Consider the following 22,431-nt stretch of genomic DNA (forward strand, 5'->3'; position numbering starts at 1 on the left):
TATGTCTACGAAAAGTATGTTTTGCTCCCTATTGTCTAATTCCAGTGGTTACATTTCATCCTCTCATAAATACATGCATACATTCTTCAATGACAATCGTCATCATGAACTGGTGGATCGTTATGGTGTATCCATCTGCACCATGAAAACTGAATTATTCAACGGGTCATAGTTTTCCTTTCCTTGTTTTTTTACCCCGGACTTGACTTTTTATGAGCAACTCGGCGGGTGTTTCTAGAAAAACAGAGGACGCTTACCCTACCGGTGCACCTGGTCCATGCTCCAAGGTTTTAGTGGAGTCCATGTTGCTCATTTGCTTTTGTTACTTTGTATGTATGATTTTAGTTATGTTACTTTATGTTCTTTGTTGTGTTTGTCTGTTTTCCATATCTGGTCTTTATCCCTGGATTACATTCTTTTGATTTCCGCTAGAATCTTGGTTCCATGTTTTTGTTTTAAACTGGAATAGATTACTCTTGTAGATGCGCATTAGAAATTGCTTTCACAATGTATTCGATACTTTAGTACATGTATATAAAAAACAATCTGTCAAATATAATCATATTCGAAACGGGGAAAGAAAGTCGTATTATAAAAACCTGTTAAACTTAACCTTAAACCTCAAGTTATTGTAGTGTCGGTAAAAGGTCACCAAGGTGAGATGCAAATTATGATTGTTTATTCCGTATACACCACCTAAACCACTTTTAAATGTGAAACAAATAACCTACTGTTTTAATAGCAATATGTCTTAATGTATCCTTTCAAATTTGTCTACTAGTATTATTTTGTCCAAAATGTCCATGATTAAATGAGAAGCAATATCTGGGTTCAATGTAAAATGTCCTTATATTCTCGATCATAACCTAAAGATTGTTTTCTTAAATGCAAGCCTTTATCGATTTTCGACATAAGCAGCTAAGTCCATATTACACATGGTTGTTTGAATAAGAAGGAAAAGCCATGAAGATAAAGCCAATTGTATTTTTGCCAACTCCTCGTATTTGCTGAGTCTTTAAAAAAAAAAAAAACATTTTCAAGAAGAAATTTTCAAAAGCTTGATTTTTATAAACAGCAATACATGTTGCACTTTACTCACTATTATGAGTCTTGTTTTCACACAGACTTTATCAAAAAATATTTAAAAAAAAGAACAGTTGGTCAAGTCAATCACGTTACATGCTATTTAGATAATAAAAACGTTGTACAATTTCCAATTATCGCTTTTCCATTGATCTAAAGGAAAATTGAATAATTTGAGAAAATTGTGGACCTGTCTGAACTGAACTTTGATTAAACCGAAAACCTGGTCTAAACCAGACAAGCTAGAAGTCTCATTTTGTCAGCCCAAATCTATTTTGAACCTTGATGAACAGAACATCTGTTTAAACCGATCGAATTCTACAGTTCAAAAGGAGTTCACTTTAGACAAGTTACAGTGTATTACGATATAACAATTTATCGCATATCTTGGTAATGAGCTTTACATATCTATTGTTATGAGCTTTTAAAAATATGGATAAGATATTACTGATACTTTACTATTACTTTAAAATATTGAAAATAATATTTGCGGTATTATCTTAACTTACAAAGCGAAAGTCTAAATGTACTGAAACAAGACGGGGCCAACTGCAATAATTTTCCTTTCAGATACAAAATGACAGGCGGTGCTTGACCTGTGGTCAAATACTAACAAACGATTCCATTTCCATCCTACCAAGAACCAATTAACGAATACGGATTTGCCTTTACCATTTAAATTAAACATCAACTCCTCATTTGATGGATATGCATACTTTGAACTTTGTTCCAGCCAAGTCAGTTGTTTCAGACCACATGACTAAGTCGACCAATTTAATGCGGGAAGTTCAGGGATTGTCACAAAACTCAGGATCCCTGGGGACACACCAATTAAACAGTTAAAAATTCATCATCATACTACATGAATCGGGTAAGTTTAAGAAAGGAGATGAGGATAACCACTGTTCCAAAGTGTCTAAAGATCGATATGAAGAGATAAATAGAGAGAAAAGAACAATCCAAATTTATTTGAGGAACTATTGTTTTTGTGGTACCAATCTTTGTGGTTTTTTTTGTAGTTGGGGAAAACCTGGACCAAGATTCAATGAAATGTAGTTTTCAATACAACCTAGATGCTCTATAGAATTGAACGAATTTGAAAATCTTCGAACTAACGGAATTTCAACAAACCACGAAAATTAATACCCATGAATGAAATTATCATGCAGTGTATGCTATGCAAGGTATAACGATGGATTAAATAAGTTGGCAGAATCCCTGTCATTTTGAGTGGTTATATGTTTAATCTTAAAATTGTTTTAAAATGAGCACAATAAAACGTAAAAGTAGATGTCTCACACAATATCCAGACAAAGATATTTGCAGGACAAACCTCCAATGCCAAAATCTTCTTACGAAACAAACACAATCAAATGTTACATTGTAATTCTTACATAATCTCCAGGTTATATTCCATATGGAACTGGAGACAGCTTCTCGAGACAAATTCATTATTTATGGTTACATAAATGTAACGTAATAAAAACAAATTACACAATATCTTTTTTTATACCTTCAAGTTCAACTGGTCTTGATAACAATATTAAAATTAATTGTAATTTTTATTAACCATTTCAGGTTCAAAGATATTAAAGGATTGTATCCAATTCACCATAGGTGGAGGTTTTTCATCAATTACACAACCAATCAATGTTAAGGTTACACATGACGAAACATTTTCATTGATCAAACCATTTCATGACGTACTATCTGATAGAAAACGGACATTGGATATTTGGAAAATAAAACCATTGACGATGGCTCTGTTGACAACACAATTGGCATTATACAACTTATATCTCATGACGTATACGAAGTGATGCTAGACCAAGAAAAACATTATTGTCGACTACAAAACGACTGTCCAATACCAAGGATACGATTGGCAAAAGAATTATCATCTCACCAAACACACTGAACGAACCGGAAAAAATGCTATCACAAAAAAGAGCTATGAAACCCAATATTACACCGCTGCCGGTAGACAACAATAAAGCATCTCATTGGTTAACAACTCTTAGAAACCAATAAAGAAGGTATGCTTAGTAACAGGCCAAAACTACTACAACACAACAAGGTTGATCAAGAAAATATATACATTCAGACATTGCTCCATTCAAACTTAGCCGATACCATAGATGACGGCAGGAATTATTCATATTTATATCTATTTATTCAGAATAAAACTGGTAACATTATGTATGAAAACACTTCAGTTTCTCTAGAGAACAATACTACATGCATGGACTATCCTAACACCAGTAAAGATAAAACGAATGAGAGTGAATACAGTTCTATATCAAATGCACACGATGTTTATAAAAAAAAATCGGAGTCAAAGGAAACCGATAATTAAACAACAAATGATCAACCAGATCTAATTAAAAAAGACACAAATTTCAACAGTATAACCGAAAATGTCGACGATACAAACACAATAGAAGAAGTGTTCAGTTTTGTTTGTTTGTTTGTTTGTTGGGGTTTATTACGTCCGAGCAGCAATATTTCAGCAATATTCAGACGATGAACATGAAATTGATGATAAAATGAGCATGAAATGATGATGAAATGAAAAAGGGATAGGACACAAGGACAATGGGGTCGACAAATTTTGAGACGTTCCGAATACGTTTTTAAATTTATTGCACTGTTGTCGTCTGCTAAAAAATGGCTGAACGGGATATTGACAGGGTGTTATAAAAATGGCAATGACCTCTTTACATGGGTCAACATATTTCCGTGTTTGGTGACAGTTATTGTGATTCCATTTTTCTTTCAAATAATACAAACAAAAAAATGCATTCCTTTCAATTTTACTACAAATTATCAAACATTCATAAATTCATATTGCACTAATTCATATATTTATTATGCATCATATTTGAACTAGTGCAATAAAACGTTGTCAAATGCATTATATCCAACAAATCAGTATAATGTTTATTACTATATAATAAAAGAGTTATTGCATGAATACTGGTGAATAGTTATGAAAAAGTGTTTTCAGTGGTTTGAATCATTTAATGAATTTCAGACATCATGAATGAATTACGAATTTCTAATTAAAAGCAATATGAAGAAAAAATATGCATTTTAACAATGTAGAAAACGAAAGGTCAAAATATATGTTCTTGCAAAACATTTAAATAAGTATCATATCAGTGCGTTAATTTTCAACAGATATCTATATCTACAAGTCAATAAGACATATAGAATAATTCATTAGTAGGATTGTATTATTAATATTTTCACGAGTGTCGAAGAACACCAAGAATTAACGACTGCTCGGAACTGATTCTGTGAACGAGTTTAACCTCTTTCAAAATTACGGCAAATTAAACCGCGATGTGAAAAAAACTCTCCCGAATCGGAAATTTCGCCCACTACAAAGCTCATACAGCATTGAACTTTAAGATCGTAAATGAAATCTCAAAACGAAAGATTAAAAGAACTTTCACCATAGACAAACGGAAAATAGCAATCAAAGCTTATCTCTATTATACAACGGACAAATGCGCTTGACAAAGCGAGCAATCATTTTTAGTTTGATTATTTTAAGGAGAGGAGATGATACTTTTTTCATTTCTAAAACTTTCGTGGCATCCTCTCCTCACAATCTCGGATTAAAACACCCTTATGACAACAAAAAGTAATAAATATTCGTAGCCAATGATTAAGGGAACAATTTTTGCTGAATTAGATGTTACTTTTGCAGCCTTGAATTCTTCAAATACACATTTTTGGTATGTCTTACTTCCAACAACCAGAGGGTCGAAATATCCCATAACGACCATAGTTTTGTCAGTTTCATGTCTTGATACATTCATCCCAAGGTATTCAGAGCTGAACGTTGAAGCATCAAATCGCAACATGAATGATATAGAGGGCCCCTGCTGTACAGCAATAAATGGTGTCCATAAGATAATATAATATTTGTTCTTAATGCCTATGGTTGCAAAACTTGGCATGTTGTTTCCCTCTAATTCAGCATTCGGATTTTCTGTTGTGCTATAAATTAGAAAGTGGAACCAAGGAAACTTTTTGCTTAAGTTAATCCCTAAAATGTCTAGTTGGTTTTGTGTGTTTGGTAGTACAACAGATTTAATACCATCCTCAACCGTTTTGCAAGAATCTTGAATGCATATATCAAAAATTGATTCCATATGGGTTCGAATATCATTTATTTTCGCTTTGCATTCATGGAATAACACATGTGAAGTGCCATTAGATTTGATGCTTTCAGATGTAATCGCTGCAGTGCAACCGTCAATAAATAAGCCAAAAATGTATCTGTATGCATTAGTTATCAGTGTTCCATTGCAAAATCCATCTCTTGCAATCATGGATTTGAAGATATGTGGGGCATTATATGTAAAGTCATCCTCATTTAAAATTCGAGACAATAAACGCACTTCAACAACTGCCTTTTCTTCACACACCAGAAATCTATTTTTCACATGTATGTTTGCAGGTTGGTTGAATAAATTTACTAGGTCATCAAAGCAACTATTGATGCCTTTTGCAGCAGTTGCCACTTGATTTTGGACCACAACAAGATCGATTTTTCGATCTAAGCGGACAAGAGCATCCTTTGTTGCCTTCTGTTCGTTTGCCAAAGATTTAAGTTGCTTTTGTATATCTTGAAGAATTTCGAGTTCTTGGTTATTGTCAGGACTCGTAAACAATCCGACTATATCGCCAATTACTGGTAAAGATTCTACAAATGATAGAGCTGTCTTTTCCAAATCAAAGTCTTCTTTTGTCACGGAATTGAAAAAATCAGCTCCCACTTTAACAACTTTAACTGCTGTTTCCAGGCCTTGAATCGCAGTTAACTTAGACATCACACCGGCCACACCAAACAGAAAGATAAAGAAACATGTTATTTTCTGCAATAAAAAACTGCCAGATACCAGTAAGTAAATATAAACTGTATTAAGGTCATAAGCCCAAAAGTTGATGTTTTGCAGAAATTCATGGTAGGTTATACCTAATAAAACTTATCTATAGACTGAAAATGTCCCTATTTCGACAAAAATATTGTTCTTGTTATCTTAAAGAAAAATCCTCATTATCCTTATTTTAATTTATTTAAAAAAAAAATCATGACAGAAACATTTTTAAAGTAAAAGAAATTTAAAGACATATAAAAAAAAACTGTTTTCTTGAAAATACATATTTCTGTATAGTAAAGAGACGGCAAAAATGTGTCGTATTTTGTGGTTTAATTTAGCATTAATATTTCTATGTAAAGTAAATATTACGTATTTGTTAAAAAAAAGCCAAACAAACAATCAAATAAACAAACAAAAATAATAAAAGTAAAACGACGAAATGCTAATTGGGAAAAGCAGTTTACATGTAAATTAATAAGAACAGAAAAAAATACATACATGCATTTTCATTATTTTTTATTCTGTATACACTTTGTTTATTGTGTTGTAAATGATGCAAATTCTAGGAGAAACTTCAAACTAGTCGAATCTGATTAGAATAACCTAAATCTAAAGAGAAATAAAATTAAAAAGTAAGACATAGATATTTTTTGTGAAGTTTGATTTCATAGATCCTTGAATTAAGGTTGCTAAGATACTGATAAGTTTGTCATACATTGCTTTACTATCATAGAACGACGTCAGGGGATTATCTGTACTTAACGCGGAGACTCTCTTCTAAATTGGTCAATTTTACTTTTTTTCTGTAGTGCTATTATTTAGCTCAGCTCCTTCTGTTTTTTTTTCATATCACATCATACGTTGATTAAGAACATGCCAAAGCGGTACGGAATTTTGTATTGTGCTGCAATTCTTTTTATAAATTATAGAAACAAGTTTTTGTTGACATAGGTCTAAAATCTTTACCTCAAAGAATATTAACTCGTTGATTGTTATGATGAGGTCATCATTATAGGTTTGTTAACAATATTAAACATAGTTTTCCTCTTTTGTTGAGCGACACAATTTAAGCGAATTGGCGTATAATTATAGGAAAACAGAACATTTACCCTCTTCTGCACTTGGTCCATAGAATAAGTTTTATTTGCTCAATTCAGGTGAAAATCATGAGAAATCCAGGTGAAAATCACGTGAAATAATTTTTCCTGTGTATTGATCATAATATTACATCAAAATCACTTCCAAGGTGCAGCTGAATAAATTGATTATGTCTTGATGTACTGTTCATTTTATTCTCAATATTTTCAAAATATATTTTGATGACAACGACTTTTCACAACAAAATAAACTAAAAGTCATGTGAGCTGAATTTGAAAATATCCCACCTTCAAATGGAATTAAAGGTAAATGTAAAAGCATTAATTTTTATTATCTTCCCTTTGAGTTCTCCGACAGTAATTATATTCGTTCATGCACATCTATATATGATGCCCAACATTCCTAATATATTACATAAAAATTCCGTCGGCGTTTAAGGACGAATGCGCTTACAGAAATGTGGACGGACGAATAGTCAAACAGACAGACGAAAGATTCACATAAATTCTGTTTATAGGGGAAAATAAATGATAAAAAAACCCAGACGGGACATTTATGAGCAACTCGGTGGATGTTTCTGGAAAAGCAAAGAACGCTTACCATACTGGTTCACCTGGTCTAAGTTCCCAGATTTAAATTGAGTCCGAGTTGCTCATTTCCTTTTGACTTTTGTTTCTATTTATACTTGTTATTTTGGTTTTGTCATGTTTTTTTGTTGTATGTGTTCATTTACCTCTCAAATCTTGATTTCCTTGATTGTTTCTGAAGCAATCAGTAACTACATCGATTAGATTTGTTCGTATGCTCAAAATCAGAAGCAAATACTTCTTTTTCATTGAAGTCAATCAGTCAAACAGTTTAGGATCTTGTTGGAAATGTGTTTATCAAAAAAATATTTTGTCTACCCATCCCTACTTATACTTTAACTTAAGTCAAATACGGTACCTAAAGTCATTAGAGACTACAATGGCTTCTACAAAAAAAAAAATAAATAGACAGTATTGGAAAAATTTGAAAGAGTAATCAAGGGAACCAAGGTTATAGCGGTAATCAAAAGAATATAATCCAGGGACTAAGACCAGACATGGAAAATAGACATACACAACAAAGAACATAAAGTAACTAAAATCATACATACAAAGTAACAAACGCAAATGAGCAACTCGGACTCCACTAAAAACTGGGAGCATGGACCAGGTGCACCGGTAGGGTAAGCGTCCTCTGTTTTTCTAGAAACACCCGCCGAGTTGCTCATAAATGTCAAGTCCGGGGTAGAAAAACGAGGAAAGGCAAACTATGACTCGTTGAATAAATCAGTTTTCATGATGCTGATGGATACCTCATAACGATCCACGAGTTCATGATGACGACCATAAAACTTCTGTAGTGATGACTTCATTCTTATAGCAACATAACCGTGTTCCAGAAGCCTATTAGAGTTCTAGCGATACAAAAAGTCTGCGTAGTTCCGGCAAGCTCTGGCATAACGTATGAGTTGTGATATGAACACTCCATACGCAGGAGCCGAAGGGATATTTTATGATAGAAGAATTTCAATCGCACGTTGACTTAAAAGTGGGAGTGGATTATTTTGTGATTGTGATATTTGTGCATGTACAATTTCGGAAACAAGCTACTTCACAACTCAATTCATTGCAATTACAAAATCTACAGTTAAATGGAAAGTTTTGTTTGTTAAAAATAAGGATCAAATTTGTCCCGGTGTTTGAAATTAAAGGCGTTTAATATGTAATGTGATATAATGCATTTAAAATCAATAAAATAACGTTGTTATAGTGTTCCGAAAATTTAAAAAGACAAAACCGACCAAATTTCCCGTTTAATAGGAAGAATTGCGACATATCATTTCATATTTTTAAAATAATATGGAACATATTTCAAGGTCAATACGTTTTGTGCATTTGAAACGTATAAGGATTGTAGTTTCCCTTTAATGAAAACATGTGTTTCACATGTAAGTCCTATTAATAAATGAAACACATATAACATGTTTTGAAACATATTAAAAACACATATTATAATTTATTCATTGGTTATCATCCTTGCATGACACTAGTTTACCAAAGATGTACTTCAAACTATGAAATGTTCGCCAATAATTGTTTGATTAAACGTAAACTTTTTTAAGTGATATTTTCTGAAACCCCCCCCCCCCAAAAAAAAAAAAAAAAAAAAAAAAAAAAAACAAAAAACAAAAACAAGAACAAAAACAAAAAACAAAGCAAAAAAACAAGAATAAACAAACCAAAACAAAACAAATCCTTACTTTTTACCTTCTTTGGACCCCTGTCTACAAGTAGGTAAACATTATAGTTTTGAATCTTTAGTTTTTTCCAAAGTGTCAGCCTGTACTTTTTGATCTTATGATCTCTTTAAGTATCAGGATACGATATCTCATAAAGCACATTGTCAGAAGATTGTCAGCTGCACTTTTCTATTCAAATGTTAAGCGCTAATGGATAACAAATAAGGTATGTGTCTGATATACCATTTTTTTATATAAATTAAGCCTGACAGTATACGTGTAGTCTGTGTTCGTCATAGAAGCAATAGACTAATTTTCATTTTTTTACATAGCATTTTCATATTGTTTAGTGTAAGTGTAAGATCCAGTGCCGTCGGAACATCTTAACTTTAATCCGTGTGTATTCCATTGTGTCTGGTTAAAATGTTTTTATGGCTCATACAAACGTTCTACTTTTGACAAAGATGAAATTCTTAACAACCATAAGTCCTTCATGTCTTCTCTCTACATCGAAACAAAATGTAAGGACTTTTATCTTCTCCACGAAGGGAATGTCAATTCACCTTACAAAGATATTGTCCACAGGGAAAGATGGAGAGCAAGCTTGTTGCAATATCACCTACTCTTGTATCGGCATAAATCATATGTGGACACTTTAACATTCTGAATATTTAATTAAAAACATAAAATCTCGTACCTTTCGGAAATTAATTCTCTACAAAGTTTTGACTCAACTCGTTACACAACTTTTTCACGTGATAAATTGAAATTTTGTTTAAAAGGACATATTTGCAAATCTTTTGCTGATTCGAGAAATTATAATCTTCTCGGTTACAAATCCGCACATTTTTTCTAAATCATACATGACGGGTAAATTGTGCTATGCAGAAAAGCAGGTTTGCAGCATGCTTGATTTCAGTAACAGTCTCCTGAATTAGGGGTATGAGGACATGCGTCTCAAAATGTCTCTTATCATTTCGGATATTTGCCTGTGCTTGGAAAATATCCAGTTTCTTCTAAAACAATGAGTAATGATTTTTCCTTTGTAAATCATTCTTCTTGCTATTGTGACCACTGATTAACCGATTATAACACTATAGCTTGCAAATGTTATTTAATCACCTCCGGCATATTTACACCGCAATGGAAGAGGAAAGATTGGCGCGTTGGTTGTTAAACCTAGATATAAGCCATCGTTTCGTTTGAAATGCCTGTACCAAGTAATGACCATTTCTGTATCAGCTACCCCAGTTATCAGATTCAATTTGGTCTCGACTTGATTATGGATGGTGTTTGTGTTATCATTTTAAAAGTTTCATAAAGGATTGATAACAAATCAAATTTAGGTCAATAACCCTTTTCTAACATTTACGTTTAGTATATAACTGAAAACTATTGATATATTGACAAAGTTCGATATTGTAAAAGTCAAAAATTCAAAAATCTGTGAACAAGATGGTTTTGTTTTCTCTATTTTCAGGTTTACTTATGGGACCTAGACATACTGATTTAAAATCTCATTACTTTTGTCCATCACGTAAACATCGTTCCTGTGTTTAATTTTTTTTAAACATTATCTGTATGGTTCAATATACAATGTTACATTCGAATATAAAATAAATCAGTAAATGAATCAATAAATATTAAGTGCATTAGAAATAATTAAAACTCGGATGCTTTTCATTCAATTACAGATCTTTTGTGATCATGTTCACTTTGACTTCGACGTGGAAGGGAATTAAAAATTCTGGGAAGAGTTATGTTGCTTCAAGATTTAAGTCATTATTTCAGAAGTTTTGTGGTCGTCATCATGAAGTCATGGATCGTTTCCGTGTATCCATCTGCACCATAAAAAATGATTTGTCATAGTTTTCCTTTTCTCTGTCGTCTACCGTGGACTTGACTTTTTATGAGCAACCCGGCGGGTGTTTCTAGAAAAATAGAGGGCGCTTATCCTGCCGGTGCACCTGGTCCATGCTATCAGTTTTTAGTGTAGTTCGTGTTGCACATTTACTTTTATTTCTCTGTACGTAATTTTTAGGTTATTTAATGTTCTTTGTTGTGTGTGTATGTTTTCGATGTCTGGTCTGTGTCCTCGAATTACATTCTTTCTTTAGATTTCCACTAGAATCTTAATTCCCTTGATTTCTTTTAGAACAATGATCATTTCATTCAGTGTTTTATAAATGTATTTTATGTACAATTTTAAGCCTACAAACACAAAATACATAGTGTTATAATTACAAAAATATCAACTTCGGTATGCTGCACACGTGTTGCAAAGTGGTTACCTTATATCAAACAAACTGAATATCTATCTAAATGTTCTGTGCGATGGGTTTGACAACTAAGCATACAAACAAAATCTCAACAAAGAATTCTATAAACGAATATTAATTTGTTATGGTAAATCAGATTGTACCCTCCAGGAAATATAACTAAACATACAAAGAAATATTGATGAATTATTCGCACATATTTTTTAACTTCTGTAGTAATAGTCGGTTACAAATGAGACATAGTATAAAGTCATTTCAAATCAAAATTAAACGACTTACTTTTCAATAAAAAGTTAAAATTTCCAACCTGATTAATAAAAACCGAAGTGTGTTGTATAAAAGGAGTTCTACACTTCTTAGATGAGCTGACCTATGACACGGAATATCTAAAAAAGTCAATATCAAAGATAAAGTAAATCCAATATTGGTTAAAAAAAATTCTTTTATCTTTTATTTTATTGTGTACGTAGACTCTGGCTTGGTTTTTAAAAGTTGTGCTGAATCATTATTTCAGTACATTGTAATTCCTAAAACTCCAGGATATTTATGAAGTTATTATAAATGATTTTGCTTGGAACTTGAAAGAGTGATCAAGGAAACCAAGATTCTAACGGAAATCAAAAGCATGTAATTTGGGGATAAAGACTAGACATGTAAAACAGACACGCATACGACAAAGAGCATAAAATAACCAATCACAGATGGATACACAGTAACGATCCACGAGTTCAGAGTAATCAAGGGAATCCAGTTTCTAGCGGAAAGACTAGACATGGAAAACATAGAAACACAACAAAGGACATAAAGTAAGAAAATAATGCATACAAAGTAAATGAGCAACTCCGACTAATAAAAAAGTCAAACCCGGGGTAGACGAAAGAGAAAAGGAAAAGTATGACACTTGAACAAATCGATTTTCCTGGAGCAGATGGATACGTAACGATCCCCGAGATCATGATGACGACCATAAAACTACTGTAGTGATGACTTCAATCTTGTAGCAACATAGCCCTGTTCCAGAAGCCTATTTTAAGATTGATTGATTGATTGTTGTTGTTTATTGCCGTTTCGGCGACCAGGGCCATATCACGGCAAGAACATTTAATGCAAGGAAAACATTAAAAGCAAGATCAAAGTATCTTCATAAAATAATGAAATTAAAACAAACAGCTATTTACATATAAAAAGGTACATAAAAGGTGAACCTAAGACATAAAATACTTATAGAAACATAAATTCGATAAAACATTTAAAATATTGAAAACTCAAGGAAGGTTTCCAATTTAGATTTTATTAAATAAACCGATGTCCCGCAAGAAATCGATAATGTTTTTAGATGAAACGGTCTTGAACAAATCAAACATATTGGCGCAGTCAAAATAATTTTGCCTGATGTTGGCAAAATCCACACAATCTAGAAGAGCATGTTTGATAGAGAAAGGGCAATCACATGGGATACACTCAGGTGGAGGATCACCAACAAGCAAATGGCCATGTGTAAATCTAGAATGTCCAATGCGGCATCTAGTCATGACCACTTGCTCTTTGCGATTGCCCGACCCGGATTGACGAACGCCTAGATCGGGTTTTATGGAATTGAGTTTGTTGTGTTCAAGACCGTCCCATCGGTCCTGCCACATCTTTAAAATATATTTCCTTATTAAAGGTTTAAAATCGGTGTATGGCAAACTAACGTCCTTTATTATTTCATTTAATGCCTTCTTGGCAACCCTGTCTACAACTGAATTCCCCTGAATACCAACATGACTGGGTACCCAGAGAAAAACAATCTCTTTATCAAATTCCCGAAGTCGATGAATAAAATACAAAATTTGTAAAATAAGAGTATTTTTCAGTTTGTGATTCTTAATTGCCAAAAGACAGCTCAAAGAGTCAGAACAAATAATAAACTGTGACAGATTAGATTGAGTAATCAATTATAGTGCTTACAATATGGCTCGAGCTTCAGCTGTGAATATGGAAGCGCTCGATGGCAACCGTTCAGTTACAGTTCTGTCACCATAGACAGCAGCACATGCAACGCTATCGCCATCTTTTGAGCCATCTGTATACACCGTCGAAAAATCCGGATAATTTGCTTTAATTTCAGAAAATTTTTGTTGTAAAAATAAAGGATTATTATCGGACTTTTTATATTCACGCAGATCAAAAATGAAAGAAGGATGTGGAAGCTCCCATGGAGGGCATTTCGAAGTAACAACAGGTGTCACTGCATTGGTCTCCAGATGAATTGCTTCCAAATGAGGTTTTATTCGAATTCCAAAAGGAGGGGTTTTGCTTTCATGTTTTCGATAAATGTCGACATAAATAGGATTAATGACACAGTCGTAGGCAGGGCTATCTGGGTAGGCCATAAGTTTACTTACATATTGAAGACCTAATTTCAAACGTCTTTCTCCAAGGGATGGTTCATTTGCCTCGGCATAAAGGCTCTCAATAGGAGAGGTTCTGAAGGCACCAAGGCAAAGTCGCAACCCCTGGTGGTGAACAGCGTCTAAAATTTTAAGGTAAGATTTTTTGGCGGAACCATAAACAATAGATCCATAATCAAGTTTAGACCTAACCAAAGATCTATATAAATTTAATAAAATTGAGGTATCAGCACCCCAATCGGTACTGGACACCATTTTTTAAATATCTAGTGCCTTAAGACACCTAGATTTAAGTAATTTGATATGGGGAAGAAAAGAAAGTTTACTATCGAAAAGTAATCCAAGGAATTTTGTTTCTTCTACTATTTTGATTTTATTACCATAAAGAAAGAGATCTGGGTCCGGATGCAGCTTTCGCTTTCGACAAAAGTGCATACCAACAGTTTTAGATGTAGAAAACTTAAACCCATTCTCCAAAGCCCATTTCTCAATTCTTTTGAGGCAAAGTTGTAACTGCCTTTCAATATTACTCATATTTTGTCCCCTGTAGCAGATCAAAAAGTCGTCTATATACAAGGAACCGTCAATATTGTCCTTCAAAACTTGGGCTAAACTATTAATTTTAATACTGAAGAGAGTGACAGAAAGAATACTTCCCTGAGGAACTCCCATTTCCTGTTCCTTCTCCTCAGAAAAAGTCGAATTTACCCTCACATTAAAATGACGATATGACAAAAAATTTGATAAGAACAGAGAAAGTCTTCCTTTCAACCCCATATCAAATATATCTTTTAAAATACCATATTTCCACGTCGTGTCATAGGCTTTTTCTAAATCGAAAAAGACCGACACAACATGTTCATTTTTAGCAAATGCATTTCTGATGAGCGTTTCAAACCGGACTAAATGGTCAAGAGTACTTCTGCCTTGCCAAAAACCACACTGAATATTAGTGAGTAAGTTGTGCTTCTCAAGGAACCACACAAGGCGATCATTGACCATTCGTTCCATTGTCTTGCAGACGCAGCTTGTCAATGCGATCGGGCGATAATTGAAGGATCCGTATGATCTTTTCCTGGTTTTGGAATAGGGACTACTGAAGTCGTTTTCCAGATAGACGGAACGTTACCAGAAGTCAATATCTCGTTCATTAACGTAAGAAGTGTATGAAGAGATGGATCAGTAAGATGTTTCAAAAGTTGATAGTGAATATTATCTAGCCCACTAGCTGTATCGTGGGCTTTAGCCAGTGACGATTTTAGTTCCTCTATAGAAAATTGAGAGTTGTAAGAATCAGCATTATTTGACTTTAATTTGAGTTTAATTTTGTCTTTTCTGCAGATGATTTAATTTTTTGAAAATCCGGTTTGTAGTTAGATGAGGATGAATGTTTAGCGAATGTTTCAGCTAGCTTATTGGCGATATCTTTTTCGGTGGTTAGAGTGGTATTACCAACTTTAAGGTGTTTCACTGAAGAATTCGAATTTTTTCCTTTTACTTTTCTAATAAAATTCCATACTTTATTGAGGGGAGTGTGAGATTTAATACTAGAAACAAAATTTTTCCAAGAGGTTCGTCTGGCTTGTTTACATGTACGTCAAACCGGCGATGGGCCTTGTTGCGTTCTTCGATCGCTTTGTCGCACCCATCAGTAAACCATGGTTTACTAGGCCTTTTTGGATTTGTCGAGGTTTTAGGTATTGTTTTATTAGCAATTGATGTCAGTCTTTCATTAAATAATAAAATGGGATCTTCAACAATCTTCATCGCTTCTAATCGTAATTCTTCAAGACAGTGGGCTTCAAATGAAGCCCAATCTGCTTTCTCAAGTTTAAAACGAGGTTGACGTTCCTCCGTTTTGGAGGATAAATGCTCCAAAATAATTGGAAAATGATCACTCCCGCACAAGTCATCATGAACTCGCCATGTAAACTCTGAAAGTACGAGAGGATCACAAATGCTTAAGTCAATAGAAGAATACGATCCATTGCCTGAATGAAGGAACGTTGAAGATCCGTCATTAAATATGCACAAGTCTTCTTGCTGAAGGAGTTCCTCAACTTTTTTACCTTTATCATTCGCATGATTACTTCCCCATAAAGGATTATGAGCATTAAAGTCACCCAAAATAATAAATGGTTTGGGCAACTGTTTAACCAAATCAACTAATTTATTTCTGCACAAAATTGAATTCGGGGGAATGTAAATGGAACAAACGGTTATGGTTTTATCAAGGGATAACCGAACGGTCACTGCTTGTAGATCGGTAGTTAAAGGAACTGAACTATGTCTTACCCTGTCCTTAATAAAAATGGTAGATCCACCAGCAGCTCGTTCATTTGCCTCAGCAAATGTACTATACATTGTATATCCTTTTACGGAAATTTGATCCGTTTCTTTTAAATGAGTCTCCTGGAGACATAATGCAACTGGTAAAATAGACTGAACAAGAAGAGTTAATTCCAAAATATTAGCCTTTAAACCTCGACAATTCCATTGAAGTAATTTGGCCATTTTTATGGGTGACGAATGGAGGATATTTTCTCTGACTTGGATCAGCGACCACGACTCGATGACCTTCTAGTACGAGTGCCTCCATTAAGGTCAATTCGAATTGACTGAGCGCGCTGCTCCTTGTATTTTTTCATGGCAACAGGATCTGTTTGGTCAATCTGATCAAGGTCGGGACCCAGCCAGTTTTCACCTGGACAAAGTCCATGATCTGTTGTTTCCATGTCAGACTCGGAATCCGAGTCCGACACCACAGGCGACACAATCTGTCGCCTAGACTTGGATTTCTCCAAGTCTTCCACACGGAAATTCCCCAACTTTTTGGGGGGTTGGACATTCTTCTGTTGAGATTTGGAAGACGATGACTGTTGTGATGATGGAGATGATTTTGAAGATGATCCGGAATTTTGGGATGACTGAGTCTGGGAACATTGGTGAGATTTCTTAGCTCTGGCCTTTTTAATTTCCTCTAAACATTTTATGGATGGTTTCATTATTTTGGTGGATACCTCAGTGGGCAGTTTGGCAAGACCATTGATATCCTCTTTCCAACTCATGATCGTCTGCACCTCAACAGTCGAGGACAGACAAGCACGCTTTGCAACACTAGCATAAGATGTTTTGCCAGATGCAAGAAAATTGTTGGAAAGGGACCACTTCTGGCGAGCTGCACTATATGAAATTTTGTTTTCAGTTTTTATCTTTGAAATATCTTTTTCTTTCTTATAAAGAGGGCAATCTTTAGATGATGACATGTGAGCTTCCTCACAGTTTCTGCATTTCAGATCTTTTTTGCAGTCGAATCCCTCGTGTCCTTCTTCAGAGCATCGGAAACAAAACAGTTTTCCTCTACACTGGCCCTTTCCATGCCCAAACTTCTGGCATTTATAACACCGAAGTGGGTTAGGAATATACAGACTGACAGCTGTCCTGTATGGACCAATGTAGACATGAGATGGCACTGAAGTGGAACTAAATGTTAACAGGATTGTTCTCATTGGTGTGGTTGCATCTGCACGTCGAGAAGTAAACCTTTTCACTGACTTAACGCCTTGTGATTTCAGTTCCTCACAGATCTCTTCATCAGTCAAGGCGTCGAGGTCTCGACCTCGGTATTTAAGGACACCCTGTGACTGATTTAGTGACTTGTGTGCAGATGAAACCACATCAAGGTCACCAATCCTGTTTAATTTTAACAAATTTGATGATTGGCCAGGTCTGAGGCATTCAATTAAAATTCCTGATCTTATTTTCTTTGTATCTTTAACATCACCAGCTACACCCTTGATTGTTTTCTGTATTAAAAAAGGAGAAAGATCATTAACATTTTTGTCTTTATCTTTTGCAGAAATTGCAATAAATCTTGGCCAGTTTTTATCACTTTCGTCAGAAGAATTGCAGACATCACTTTTTCGTTTTTTTGAATAAGAAACATTGGACTCCCCGGTGTTTTTTGTCGCCATGTTAAGTTTTTATAAGTTTCATCGTCTCTGTTCCCCACCCGCCACCGAGTGCCAAGACGGGCGATGCTAGGACTCTACGGATTTCCGGCAGATAGCATCAGGGATTCCAGAGACGACATACTCGAACAGAGCGTATCTATCAATGGCGCATAGACAGCGTACTACTCGATTGACCCGTGAGCCACCGCCTTCTTCATTTGCCATTTGTAAGCTTTTGAAAATCTTAGAAACATTATATTAAACAAAATGCCATCAGTAAAGCAGGTGGACAAATGAAGGGCATGGCGTGACCAGCCGATTGATCGAACCGGGTCCATCCGATCTCCCGTTTAGATGACCTAAGAGCCGAGTGGCATATACAGCCGTATCCTCGATCATCCAGCCATCGATGACACGGGGGTTACGTCACGACTGGAGTCTAGATACGACCTTCTTTCACTAGGACCTCCTCGCCCACCAATAACTCACGGGTTGCAACTCACGGCAAACAAGTAGGTGAACCCACTTTTTATTTTAAACACCGGGCCCACGGTTGATGTTCGGATCGCTTTAGTCTGGCCTCTAACCTTTGACCTTTCCAGCATGGGTAACCCTACCAGGAGAAAAAACTCCAGCTGGCATAGTTCTTAGGATCACTGAGGCACGCAAGCCCCCCTACCACGACAAGGATAGCGATCAACAGGGGGGCCTATTTTAAGAAGTCTGGCGCGATACAAAAAGTCTGCGTAGTTACGGCAAGCTCTGGCATAATGTGTAAGTTGTGATATAAAAACTCCATACGCAGGTGCTGAAGGGATGTTGCCACATATGAAAGGAAAGTTGACAATTTTAATTGAAAAGTCATCACGTTTGTCGTAAAGTTTGGTCAATTGTTTGCCTTTACCATCTATTTCTAAGTGTAGGTCAGGATATGAGACTGACTTCACAGTGTCTATTGTATCCGTTATCTCAAGTTTTTCGGGGATAGATGTGATATATCAAATCAAGGTTACAATGATAGAGAAGAAAACAATAAACTTGCAATCACTATTTATCAAAATATTTATGACTGAAAGGTCAAGAATTTTAAAGTTGTGGACAGACAGAAAAAGAACATTCATCGATCTTAGGTATTATAATCAGCTCTACAGAGACGAAGTTTAACAATCGTATTGAATTATCGTGTGGTAGTAAATGAATGAATAGTTGAGTTGACAGGTAAAAGGTGCATTTCAATATAGGATTTGTAAATTAATAGTCACGTGTCAATGACAATCAATGATACCATGGGGACAAAACAGTGTATAAACACACAAAGAATAAGTTAATTGTATGCTAGATCAATTTACAACTTATAAAGGTTAATATTATACGAGACTCAGCCTTGAAATTGAAATCCATTTGAGCAATTCAGTTTGATTTCGGGGTTTTAAAGACTTCACAATCGTATATTTACATGCCTATATGGAAAAACATTAGTTTCAACTAGTTCTGAATGTACCTTTGAATAGGTTGATGAATAAATTTGTATTCTATTAAGTTACATCGAATAGATATGTATTAATTATGTATTTCTTTTCTGGAATGTTTCAGCGTAAAAATGCTATACACAGGGGAGTAATTTTTACATGAAATTCATGTGATTCATGTTTCATGTAAAATTCATGCGAATAACGTATGAGTTGTGATATGAACACTCCATACGCAGGAGCCGAAGGAATGTTGCCACAGATGAAAGGAAAGTTGACAATTTTGAATGAAAAGTCATCACGTTTGTCGTAAAGTAAAACTTCACTTTAAATTAACATGACCTACATTTGAAATTTATATGATTTTCAAAGTTCACTCAAAATATATTTTTGGGAAAAGATAACATGGAATTCATTTGAAATCTCTTTTGAGATGAATGTTTACGTGAAATCTGTTTATTTACTCAATTCGGGTTTAAATCATGCGAAATTCGTATGTAAAACATGTGCAACGAATTGACATGTGTAGTACATATATTATATATAGGTGATGTCATTAAAAATATTTTTAATTATACGTGAAACGTTTTACAGTAACCATTATACGTTGAAAAAAGACGAAAATGTCCGTTAAATGCAGTTAAGTATCATAAACATACAAAACTTTTTAATGCGAGAGTATTATTTATGATATTTAAGAATTGATAGATACAAAATTCAAAGCATGGTTACACATACAATATATGAAAAGAATCATAGAGCGAACATTAAATAATTTATTTTTAACGAATTAATTCGATTTCGATTCTTTACTTTTTAATTTTTTTTCAAAAATAATACAATCTTCGAGGTAATTATTTTTTTTTTCATTTTGCCAAACACACCGAACGAACCAACTAACGAACGACAAAAGAACAATCATTTCACCAAATACACTAAATGAACTTAACATCAACAAAAGAATTATTACTTCATCGAAAATTACGGACGAATATGGTAAGAACACAAAAAAGAAAGCATCCAACAAAAGAATAATCATATGTTTGATGGATCAGAAAAAACTGAACTAACCATATTGTAAAATAATAACATTTGTTGTTCAGGGCTTGATGAAATATTTGCTTTAGCGTGTGCATAAGAGAAGACTTTACTCAGAATCCCTGCTAAGAAAAACACTTTTGAGTATGCACAGTTTTTTCTGTTAAGATGTAATAATATTCCTAGATAAAGGGGGATTTAGCTACTTCATCGTATACAATGGTCTTCTTTAGGTTTGCAGATATTAACGACCATAAACGAACAAAACACGCAAATTTTGGAGAATGTCCAGCGCTTTTTCAAACACAACAGTATCATCGGCAAATAAAATTAAAAAAAAAAAAAAAAACAAAAAAAAAAAAAAAAAAAAAAAAAAAAAAAAAACCCCCCCCAAAAAAAACCAAACAAACCAAAAAAAAAAAAAAAAACCTAGTGTAGTCCTGTAGTCCACACGTCTTGTCATGTCCAGCGTTGACAGATATTTCCCGAATTATTAATGTTTTCGCCAAGCATTACTGTATAATATAAAAACACCTAATCATGGCTAGCTAAACAGTCTTAGCCAGAGCACAAAGTCCAATTTCTTTTTTTGGGTTTATACTCAGATGAGGCTAAGTTCATTTCTATTGTAGTTGTTTCTCGTAGAGACAAAGTCCACGCGATTAGCATCGGACTGGTGGCGTAAACGTCTTGTAACATGAAAATTGTTCCACTTCCTTTTAAATTGTTCATCAAACCATTCATTGTTGGGTCTATCTGCTATGACGAACAGTAAGATGACGATCCCCAAGCAAATTCAAGTCACTGTCATAAAGATTAAGTCTGAATGTGATAAGATTTCACTTGCTAATGTCTTTGTAGCTCCATTGCTCGTTCATACTCAGTATTTCTCGGAGAAACTAATTTTATAACATTTTTGGCAGAAGTGTTTGAAACATATTAAGCAAGACATTTAAATTAAGTTCAAAATGAAAAGGTATTGGTAATTTCTGTTCAACAAAAATACCTTTACTTATATATTGTTACAATAATCATCTATACTACCAACTACCGTTCTACTTCAATTTTGTATTTCTATATTGCTGCAAAATTTTATCAAAATCCATCTACTGATATTAAGGTACCAGTCTATATAAAATCCATAGTGACATAGTGACAATATAGTCCTTACTGTACTTAGATCTGTACCTATGAGAAAACCACACTTTGACCTCCCACTAAAACCAACCAAACCAAACCTAATAAAGAACGATAACTCTTGCAAAGTGCCAATTTTATTTACAATTTCATTTTCTCTAAAGAGCAACGCCCAATTAAAAAGAAAGAAAGCTTAGACTGATTATAAGATTGGTAACTGATTACGAATCAAAAATATAAGCAAATGCCTTGTGGTTTTGATATGCGTGGATCACCAAATGTCGGAATTTTTTCAAGACTGCTTCTTAAAACTTATCGCACAAAACCAAGTTTCTCCGACAGCGCTATCTACTTACGTTTACAGTCGCATAGAATTGAATGATAAAGTCCATACTCCAACACTGAATTTATTCATAACCTTTTTGAATAAAAATATTTTTATCATTGCAAATACAATTAGAAATTGGTAGTAAGAAAACGAGGTAAAGATTTGATAAGTTTTGTTTCCATTCAAATGGGAATCAATTATCCAGTTATTACCATTGTTACTCCTAATATACGGTTAAATACGTTCATCCCAAAATATTTATCATCCGAACTGTAGCGTCGAATCGTAACATGAATGCAAGAGTAAGCCAACTCGGCGGATGTTTCTAGAAAAGCAGAGGACTCTTACCCTACCGGTGCACCTGGTCCATGCTCCCAGTTTTTAGTGGAGTCCGAGTTGCTCATTTGCTTTTGTTACTTTGTATGTATGATTTTAGTTACTTTATGTTCTTTGTTATGTATGTCTGTTTTCCATGTCTAGTCTTTGTCCCTG

At 34.3% G+C, this 22,431-nt stretch overlaps 1 protein-coding gene across 2 annotated transcripts; it reads right to left on the reverse strand.

Annotated features, from left to right (window-relative positions):
- Positions 1-3,346: 3,346 nt before the first annotated feature.
- On the reverse strand, positions 3,347-11,988 carry LOC148604340 (uncharacterized). 2 transcript variants are annotated; one of them, XM_088550522.1, is made up of 3 exons: positions 11,901-11,988; positions 6,477-6,587; positions 3,347-5,972 (listed from the first exon to the last, which is right to left on the reverse strand). In XM_088550522.1, the coding sequence occupies exons 2-3, from the start codon at positions 6,486-6,488 to the stop codon at positions 4,707-4,709; spliced, it is 1,278 nt and encodes a 425-aa protein (XP_088406648.1). In that variant the 5' UTR covers positions 6,489-6,587; positions 11,901-11,988; the 3' UTR covers positions 3,347-4,706. The 2 variants fall into 2 exon arrangements, with proteins under 2 accessions (XP_088406648.1, XP_088406649.1); XM_088550523.1 differs by having other exon boundaries at positions 11,929-11,984.
- Between the last annotated feature and the right edge of the window lie 10,443 nt (positions 11,989-22,431).

The sequence above is a fragment of the Perna viridis genome, chromosome 10 (assembly GCF_037379345.1).
Source record: "Perna viridis isolate PV_CMFRI_1.1 ecotype Kerala chromosome 10, ASM3737934v1, whole genome shotgun sequence".
Taxonomy (NCBI): Eukaryota; Metazoa; Mollusca; class Bivalvia; order Mytilida; family Mytilidae; genus Perna; species Perna viridis.